Source organism: Tupaia chinensis, unplaced genomic scaffold, assembly GCF_000334495.1.
Source record: "Tupaia chinensis unplaced genomic scaffold, TupChi_1.0 Scaffold000242_1, whole genome shotgun sequence".
NCBI classification, from domain to species: domain Eukaryota; kingdom Metazoa; phylum Chordata; class Mammalia; order Scandentia; family Tupaiidae; genus Tupaia; species Tupaia belangeri.
The window spans coordinates 453,335-463,980 of record NW_006159720.1 but is presented as its reverse complement, the minus strand read 5'-3'; the positions used below and the strand labels follow the sequence as shown (position 1 = coordinate 463,980).

At 36.9% G+C, this 10,646-nt stretch overlaps 1 protein-coding gene across 1 annotated transcript; it reads right to left on the bottom strand.

The window, feature by feature from the left end:
• Window positions 1–2,382: 2,382 nt before the first annotated feature.
• Window positions 2,383–3,709, bottom strand: LOC102488925 (olfactory receptor 8U9). Its single transcript, XM_006148760.1, has 2 exons — window positions 2,754–3,709; window positions 2,383–2,401 (listed from the first exon to the last, which is right to left on the bottom strand). Exons 1-2 carry the CDS (start codon window positions 3,707–3,709, stop codon window positions 2,383–2,385), a joined length of 975 nt encoding a protein of 324 aa, XP_006148822.1.
• Window positions 3,710–10,646: the final 6,937 nt, after the last annotated feature.

Here is a 10,646-nt window from a genome sequence, read left to right as displayed (position 1 = left end):
AGAGTGTAGCATCAGGCCCCTGTGAAGGTGCTGTCTCTCTTTCTCTCTGTCTCTGTCTCTCTCATGCATGGAAGAAAGAAAAAGACTTTAAAAATATAATTTTGTTGGGGCCAGCAGGTGGCATGATGGCTAAGGGCTCTAGATTCCCACATAGTGGACTGTGGTTTGAGTCCCAGACCTGGCTGTTTACTTTCTCACTATCCTTTTCTCCCTCTGTCCCTCTCTGGTCAAATATACATAAATAAATATATAGAAAGTTAAATAAAATAATTCTTTAAAAATCTTTTAAAAATTATTTAGCTTTTTAATATTTATTTTTATATAACTCTGATATTTTTATAGGTTTTGCCATAGTATGTGAGTATTCATTAGAGAAGGACAGAGAGAGGACATGTGAGAAATCACCCCCTCCACAGAGGATGGCAACATCACAATTCCTTCTTCTTCATTTTCCTGGGATTTGTGGCCAGTGTGATTTTCAAGTCACCAGGTCAGGAACTAGAACTGCAGTTGACCATGTGGGAGTCCAGCCCCTTAGCCATCACACCATCTGCTGGCCCCTACTATAATCTTTTCTTTCTGTACATCAGTATCTTTCTAGTCTTTTGCCATTGAGCATTCACATGATTTATAGATGAAAAAAATGAAATTAAATACTAAATAATAAGCAAGAGTCAGAAACTTAAAATGTTTTTCTTTGTAACTGAAAATGTTAAATTATATTTTTGAAATAGACACATATGCTTATATCTGTGTATATATACCTACATTTATGTTTATATCTATTTAGTTATCAATTGTGGGGAAAAGGTAGTAGAAACTTTTGACTGCTCTGCCTGTAACTAGTCACAAATCCTGATATATATATTCATATGATTCATAGTTAGTAGAGTTGAGACTAGAATTCAGGTCTTCAAGCTCATGAAAGAAAGGAAGATAATATGTAAATTCCATCAGGGATTAAAATTTCTTTTTATATTGTTTAACCTTCCAAAAGATTCTAAGTAGACTAACTTTCTCATTTAACTGATGAACATGTTTATGTTGGAGAGCACACACAGAGTTTAATGCTGTTCTTAAGATATAACTGCATTTCTGACTACAAGGCATTCGCCTTTTCCACTACCCTACCTTGCCTACTTGATTTATTGTGTTATAAGCTATACTTTAATTAATGATGACCAACTTACCCAAGCTTTGCCTAGCATAAGTGCATATAATCCAGGCTACTGGCAAAATGGTCTATAATGGTTTCGTTATCAAGCATATATTTGTTTGGAATATGATGTTCTTCCATCCCCTAAGAGTCTATTCTTGCATTGAACTATTTTTTAACATAACATATAAACAATATAATGAGGTCTCATAGGAAAAGTAGTTAACTTAAAGAGTTAGTCTTTAGAGAATAAAAATGACTTCCAGGACAGTAGAATCTTGTATTCAATCAGTGACATGGGTGGCATTAGTACTTCTATCTTTTTTTCTTTTTCTTTTTCCTTAGTGGTTTTTGCCATAGGTTGTGTGTACTCACTGGGGGAGAGAGAGAGAGAGACAAAGACAGTGAAAGGGAAAATAAGAAATCACCCCCTACGGGTGATTGCACTGCAATCCTTTCTCCTCCATTGTCCTACTGGGATCTTGGGACTGCACACACCCATACCTGGCATGATTTTCAAGCTACCAGATTGGTGACTTGGACTATGTTGACCATGTAGAAGTCCAGTGATGTAGCTACTATGCCATCTGTTGGCCCCAGTACTTCTCTTTTTAATTTTTTTAAAAAAGAATTGTGTATTTTATTTTATTTATTTATTATTATTACTTAGTTTGACTAGAGAAAGAGATAAAGGGAGAATGAGAAAGGAAGGCAGCAGATCTGGAACTTGAACCATGCTCAGCCATGTGGGAGTCCAGCACCTTAACCACTGTGCCAACTGCTGGTGTAATACTTCTCTTTAATAAAGACAATTTGTTAAGTGTACAGACATAGGACACTTGTATATTGTCATACATTTTTCTCAAGAAATTAGGAAAATAGAGGGAACCAGCAGTTAGCGTAATGGCTATGTCGCTGGACTCCCACGTAGTCTACCGCGGTTCGTGTCCCGAACCCGGTGGCTTAAAACTCACGCCGGGCGCGTGTGCGTGCGTGCCCAAGATCCCGAGAGGAGAATGGAGGAGAAAGGATTGCGGCATGACCATCCCCCCTGGGGGGTGATTTCTCGCTTTCTGTCTCTATGTCTCTCTCTGTCTGTCTGGCGAGCGCATGCGCCCTACAGTGAAAATCTCTCAAAAAAAAAGAAAAAAAAGAAATTAGGAAAATAGGGAAAATATTTAGATTATGCAAAGATGCATGGAATATCGTTTTCACATGAAATATTGTTAATACAGCCTTGGAATTCTGAAATGGGAATCAGGGGGAAAAGGTAATAGAAACCTTTAACTGCTCTGCCTGTAACTAGTCACATACCCTGATACATATTTTTTCATTCTTTATTTAAGAAATAAGAAAATTTACATAAATTCCAATGAACCAGAAAATTATTTTCTATTTATGAAATGAAAGGAGTTTAAATTCTTAGTTACTTTTATACCTGAAATCATATTTTCAGTGAACATTTTTAGAAAATGTCATTATACAGCTAACACACATGTAAAGATTGCATGTTATGACAAAAGAATTCTGACATTCTTTTAGTGGGGAAAATAAAATATACCATAAAGAAAAGTTCACTTTTATTTATTCAGATGGCTTTTTAAATTTTAGGAACATAAAAGCTTCATTTCTATCAATGACAACTTTCTTCAGGGCGTCTTTCACATCCTTGTTCCGAAGGCTGTAGATCAAGGGGTTCAACATGGGGATAATCACTGTATAAAAGACGGAAGCCATCTTATCTGTGTCAAGAGAATGGTTAGAGCTGGGCTGTAAGTACATAAAGATCAGGGTCCCATAGAATATGGTGACAGCCAACACATGGGAACCACATGTGGAGAAAGCCTTGCGTCTTCCCGCAGCTGAGCGCATCCTCAGGATGGCAGAGATAATGAACAAGTAGGAGACAAAGACTATAAGAAGAGAGGAAATGAACATGATACCAGCACAGGCAAAGATCCACAGCTGTTTGGAGCGAGTGTCTGAGCATGATAGCCTGAGCAGAGGCATGTCATCACAATAGAAATGATTGATGATGTTGGAGTGGCAATAGCAGAGGCGGAAGGTGAGAATGGTATGAAACAGTGCCACCAAGATACTGTAACCATAGGGGGCAGCTACGAGTTGAATGCATATTCCTGGGGACATTACGACCATATAAAGGAGAGGGTTACAGATGGCCACGTATCTGTCATAGGCCATAGAAGCCAGTAGCAAGCATTCAGCTGTCATGAAGGCCAGAAAACAGCCTAACTGAGTAGCACATGCATCAAAGGAAATAGTATTTTGTTTGTACAAGAAATTCCCAAGCATTTTGGGTGTGATAACAGAAGAGTAACAGAAATCAACGAAAGCCAGATTGCTTAGGAAAAAGTACATTGGTGTGTTCAATCTTGCATCTGTTCTAATGACTAAGATCAAACCCAAGTTGCCTACTACTGTGAAAAGGTAGATAGACAAGAATACCACAAAGAGGGGCATCTTCAACTCCTGACGATCCGTGAGGCCCACGAGAATAAACTCTGTCACCTGGGTGCAATTGATCTGAGCCATGTCTCCTTAGGGAGTCTGGATGAGAGAGGAGAGTTTAATCAATTTAACCCATGTCAGCAATTCTTTTTAATACCTTAATGTCCTGAAAAACAATGTTAGTGCTAACATAAAAGTCATAATTTAATATTAAAATTATCAGCACACTTGGAGTCTGGGGATAAAAAGAAGAGCAAAATTTTTGTGGGAAACACACATCTATCTCCTCCCAAGTCGACTTTGTGTATAAAGTTAAGAGCAGTAAGATAGGAGTCAGTCCACATTGGCTCAGTCTCTCTTCAAAGCTCTGTGTGTCACATTATTTAAAATACATCATCTTTTAAATATTCGAAACAACTGTATTATTGCAAGATGTTGACATTAATAGCATAAAGGAAAGTGAATACTCTACTGTCATGTCACTCTGACAGATCTGCTGTCATACCTTTGCCACACAAACTAGATGCAATGGTGGCATATACAGAATTCTTTACTCTTTTATTCTACATTCAGGACTAGCATAAAGCAGACACAGTAGATTTCTACGAAATCTTTATAATCGTGTTAGTCATACAAATACTGAAAAGGTGTAACTTTAGGAAAAACACACTAATATGCTTCATAGTATTTATTTACTTCATTTCTTATGTCCATTTTTACAAATGAGGGAGCACATAGCACTTAAAAACCTGAGAAAAGTTCAGACAGCTGAAATTCAAATCTGCATTCATCTGACTCAGGAGCCAGTGTACCTCACTGTTACGTTCTCAGTATTCCAAAATTATTACATCATTACACGCCTAAGTTGCTCAGTATAGTGTTTCTTGATACGGAATTACAGAAACATCTCTATATGTAAAGCATGAATTCACCCGATCCAATGCAATGACTATTTAAGTTTTCCAAATATTTGGCTTAGTTAAAATGAAAGTATAATTTGTTTTCTAATAATTTATATCACTTTGTATGGGCCCTACCACTTTACCATTTATTCTAATACAATATTCTATATTGTATTTGTTTATGTTAATTCTTATGTCACTTCTATTAAGTCATTTGTATCCCATAAAGTGGAACATTTTCATATGTTTTACCTACCTACTCATTTGTACTTTGTTCTTAATTGAAATCTACACATCCAAGTAAAGTTTGGTTAAGGATGGTATATTGCACATGGAGTCAGGATGACTTAGTCTGTCTATCTCTCACCTCCTGTCTTATCATGTTTGAAGGCCACAAGGCAAACAGTTTATGTTATTAGTTGTACTGTGCTTGAACACTTGTTGTGTAATCACTTTGTTCTTTTACACCATTGAATGTAACATGCATGTGTGTGTTGACAATCTTTTTGTTTGTTGTTTTATTTTTTTCTTCTTCTTTTTTTATTTTATTTTATTTTATTTATTTATTTATTTATTTATTTATTTATTTGTTTTTCCATAGGATGTATGTGCTTATCAGAGAGGAGAAAGACAAAGAAAAACATATAGAGGGAAAGTGAGAAATCACCCCTCAGGAAGGATGACCACCCTGCAATCTCTTCTCTTCCTTTCTCCTCTCAAGTTCTTGCGCAGGCATACCTGGTGTGATTTTTCAAGCCATGGAGTCTAGGACTCAGACTGCAATTAGCCATGTGAGAATGTAGCCACTGTAACAATTTGGTTTTGGCAATGAGCCACTATTGTCTTGGTCAGCTGGCTAGCCTTTCTCTGCTCAGCATTGGTTCTGCTAGCTCAGACCTGGTGGCCCTGGCTCCACTCCGCCTTGGCTTGGGTCAGCTCAGCACCACACACTATGAGTTCTAAGAGGGAGGAAACACTCTGTAAGTGCTACTAGAGCTTTGTGAGCTTCCCTTGAGCTTAGCAGTAAACAGCATAACATCAGTGCTTTTTCTCAACTCCCTTCATCTCTGTTCAACACATCCTTCAGAGGAGGAAAGAATCTCATAAAAGATGGGATAAATTATATGAAGAATCTTGCTACTAAATCCCATAATGTTATAATATTGTGTGGCCTAGCCTCTGTGGTGTAGTGGGTAGCATACAGAACTGCAGTGGTGGAAATCACATTGCCTACCATAGGACCAGGTCCACTGCCTGGTCAACCTGAACCCGTGCTGGACATTTGCACCCAGGATCCTGACAAGCTGGAAGGCTGGGGGACGTGTGATCACAACGTGATCAGACCTGCTTAAGAGTACATTTCTCACACACATGTGTATTTTCTAACATGAATAAAATAAAATGTAAAAATTAATGTTATTATATTTTTTCTCTATGAAGCTTTTTAATTAAAAAACAAACTTTTCTGTACATATTGAAAATTAGACTTGTATAAATACACAAATAAAATAAGGATTCATTTATTATTTTTCTTTTTTTTGTAATTCATTATAGAAAGTATGTGCACATGCAACTAAAAGTGAGAGTGAGATGAGAGAGAGAGAAGCACTCAGACTGGGATCTGGTCACTGAGACCCACTTCCTCTGGACCTCCACCTCCTCAGGATCTCAGGTACCTGTGTGCATACCTAGTGCATCAGGTCAGCTGGACTGGGGAACTGAATCCACCTTTATCCAGTGGCTTCAGCACTACAGTCCTTATATGCTATGAACTTCACCACTTACACTGAGTCATCTACCTTTCTTTTCAATGGATATATTTTATATAGGCTCTGATATTGCTGCATTTCTTGCTAAAGTTATCTCAAAATAATTTTGTACTGTTTTAATTGAAGATGTTTAGTAAGTGACTATTATGGGACCAGCAGTTGGTGTAATGACTGTGTCACTGGACTCCCATGTGGTTGACCACAGTTCGAGTCCTGGACCTGGTGGCTTAAACTCACTCCGGGTGCGTGTGCGTGTGTGCCGAAGATTGTGAGAGGAGAATGGAAGAGAACAGACTGCAGCATGGCCATCACCCCAGGGGGAGATTTCTCACTTTCTATCTCTCCATCCCTCTTTGTCTTTCTGGTGAGCGCATGCGCCCTATAGCAAAAACCTCTCTCAAATAAATAAATAAATAAATAAATAAATGACTATCTTGTTGTAAGTAATTACTTTCCAAGTATATTAATTGACTTACAGTTTATACTAAGAATATGTTATTTTCATCCTGGGACCCTGACATACATATATTATGTGTGTGTATATATAATACATATGTATAAAAATTGTATATATTTAAATAAATATGTATTGTATATATATATATAAATGCTGTATATATATTTATATATGTACAAATTTTACATATGACATATATATTTAGCATATAATATATAGTAAATATAATATATACAAATATTATTTTTATGTTCAGTCTCATACAGCCTAATTTTTGTATAAATAACTTAAATACATTTTATTTTTAAGAAAAGGACAGAAGTTTTTCAAAAATGGTGGACATAGAAATCCAAAATATAAAGGTTTGAGCATGCATGAGTGCATAATTCTATACCTTTCTAAAAGCTGATAGTCTTGATTATTGTTGCAGCTTACTGTTACATATTATAGGTAGAATATCAAAATTTTAAAAAGCATAGTTTGTGTTACTACAAATATATTAGCTCCATTTTGAAATACTTAAGCAACTATTTGTTTGGAAATTTAGCTTCCATGACTGGAGAGAACAGGAGAAGCTGCAGTGTTTAGGAGTCCTAAGAAGTTCAGTATGCCATTTTATTTTGTCTCTAAGGAAGATAATGCATTTTATTTGAAAACATATATGACCTTTTGCAATACAGCCCATTCAAATTCTAGCCACATCACTTCTCTCTAACAACCAACACAGTAATCTAATTAGAATCTTATTTTACAGTTCCCAAGTGTAATATATACTACGTGCTTTCTTCATTTTATATGTGCTTTTCCTCACACTCAGCTCCACTAGGTGAATAGTGAGTGGAGAGCAGGAGGAAAAACTGCTCTTTATCCTTTATGACCTTCCCAATTTCTACCTCCTTGCTGTGTTGTCATCTTTCACTTTATATTCTAAAAGTATTCTAAGCAAAGCTCATTTATGAATCATCTCATGTGTATGGCAGCCACCTATTTCTGTATTTCTTTTATTGATATAATATAGACTCCATGTGTGGAAGCTAATACTTCTTCATTCATTTCCCAGTGTAGGTTCTTCCAGATGATTGGTAATGGGGAATTAAAGATTAATTTTTATAATCATATTTCTACATGTATTCTTTTTATTCGTAATTTATGTTCTTTACTTATAGCAAATATAATTAAATGTTATATACATGATGTGATTTTGCTGTGCTCATTTCTCACTCTGGATAAACTCTTTTGCAAAAATGGGAAGGGCCATTTCGACATAGGTTACACTTTAGTCAAGAAATGCCTAATTCTTTCAAACAGTCTCTAAACACTATTTTAGTGTTATTGAATATATTTTTCATCCCAAACTATAAGAAGTGTATTTGGTATAAAGTGATACATGTATTCATGAAATATAATTACAAGGAAGACTAGCTTTCTATCAGAAAAAAATATCTAAAGTATTTTATTTTAAAGTTCAATATATGCTATTCTATTGATTTTTAAAATGCATGTTTTAACTTCAATTTTGAGATAAATTTTTGAGACTTACTTGAGTAAGATGATACTGTTTCTTCTTCAAATGGGTTTGCAGAGCCACAAATAGAAGAGTTTTGTCAGTGACTCTGTCCCAAAGGATTTTACTTACGAGGTTGATGTAAGGAAGAGCATGAGAAAAATTACAGTCCACGCCCCATAGGGATCCCAGGACCCCAGGGCAAGTTAAGGATCAATTAACAATATCTGGTTTTGAAGAGCCACAGATCTATAACTCTGCCTTTAGCATGGCATTATTGCCTTACATCCTCCCTTATGGAAGGCTAGCTATTCAAGAGAGTAAAGCACCCTCAACTAGGACTCATGGCATGCCACGATCCCCTTCTCCTGGACTTCCAGCTCCCCAGGAACATGGACACAGTTGTGTCCAGCCAGGATGTTTTCAGGACAACCAGGAATCTGGACTCTTGGTCAGTCTGTGACTTCTAGCACTGCAATAAAGTTTGTTACTAACTGTGTCACTGAGCTGGGCCAATTTTATTTTATTAATAATATACCTTACTTACTAAAAATTTACACTATTCATTTTTACTTTTATTGCTCATATTGTTATGATTGTTGCCTAGTTATGAGGTGTGAATTTATCTTTTTTTAAAGTTTATTTCTTCCTTGAGTGAGAGAGACGGAAGAGAGCCAGTACCCTCAACTGGGTCTTGATTCGTGACCCATTCCCTGCTTCCAGCCAGTCTGGGATCATGGACAACAGCATGCCTGGCATACTCATGGAGGTCTCTAGACATGAACCAGGATTTTTTTCATATGGAATTGCTTTTCAGATCATGCATTTTACCTTTGTATTCCCTTCTAGACCCTGAATTGATGTTTGAAAGCACGATGAGAATTGCCTTATGAAAATTCTTACAACATATCTTTCAAAGAACTGATATACAACTCCCCCAAGAACCTATTCAGAATATTTTAATAAATAATATTCTCTTTGACGTACTCTTTGAAATGTTCATAAAATACTTCATTCCCTTCAATGTTGTTGATATCAGTTAATGCTTTATTTACTTAGTGGTCTGATCTAAAGAATATTACTGCAGATTATTTTCTTAGCCAATCTTGCCATAGCAACGAAAGAACATGATTTTTATTTCTATTATGGAACAATGCACCTGCTATGGACTAAATTGTGCCTCCTTAAAATTATATGGAAACCTACACCTTTAGTGTAGTGCTCTTTGGAGATGATGCCCTTGGGATATAATTAAGGTTGTATGAGGTAATGAGAATGGATGGTATGTGGTATGATTACTGCAAACCTCATGTAAAAAGAGCCACTAGAGGAACCAGCAAGTGCCATAATGGTTATGTTGTGGGACCCCCAAGTAGTTGACCACAGTTAGAGTCCTGGACTCAGCGACTTCAAACTTACACTGGGTGCATGGGTATGTGTGCCTAAAATCCCAAGAGAAGACGGGATTGCACCATGGCCATTCCCCCTTAGGAGTGATGTCTTGTTTTCTGTCTCTCTGGCGAGCACATGCACTCTATAGCAAAAATCTCTCTCTACAGGAAAAAAAAAAAGTATTAGAGAGCTCTCACACACACATCTTCTCTCTTTTTCTTTCTCCCTAAATCTCCATGTGAGCACACAGCAAGATGGAGTAAGATGGAGACTGTTACAAGCCAGGAAGAAGAAAAAAAACTCCTGTTATTTAAGCCACTCAGTCTATGATGACAGCCTGAGCTGAATAAAAGAGCCTTTTGAGGAAGCAAAATAATCCTCTACGATGCAAAAGATTTGTGGGAGGTGGAATAGGGAGAAGGCAAAAGAATTATGGAATTACTTTTCTTTTTCCAAATGTAGTATGTTTCCTACTATCTTCTGAGTAATTAGAGAAGCCAACATTTAACTGAAGATAGACCAGATACCTAAATATGTCTTGCGTATGTTTAAAATAGGAGGTATAAAAACATAACTACAGGGACCAGCAGTTAGCGTAATGGCTATGTCGCTGGACTCCCATGTAGTCGACCGTGGTTCGTGTCCTGGACCTGGTGGCTTAAAACTCACGCTGGGTACGTGTGTGTGCATGCCCAAGATCCCGAGAGGAGAATGGAGGAGAAAGGATTGAGGCGTGGCCATCCCCCCTAGGGGGTGATTTCTCACTTTCTGTCTCTCTGTCTCTCTCTGTCTGTCTGGCGAGTGCTTGTGCCCTATAGCAAAAACCTCTAAAAAAATTTTAAAAAAAACAAACAAAATATAAACATAACTACACACAGTAGTTTGGAAGACATAAGTGTGAGATCCAGTAAGATATTTGTAACAAAACTTGGGGTCCAAAGGAAGAAGAAGCTTTCATCTCTAGGGATTCTGAATTGATGACGAGTACCTTACTGTG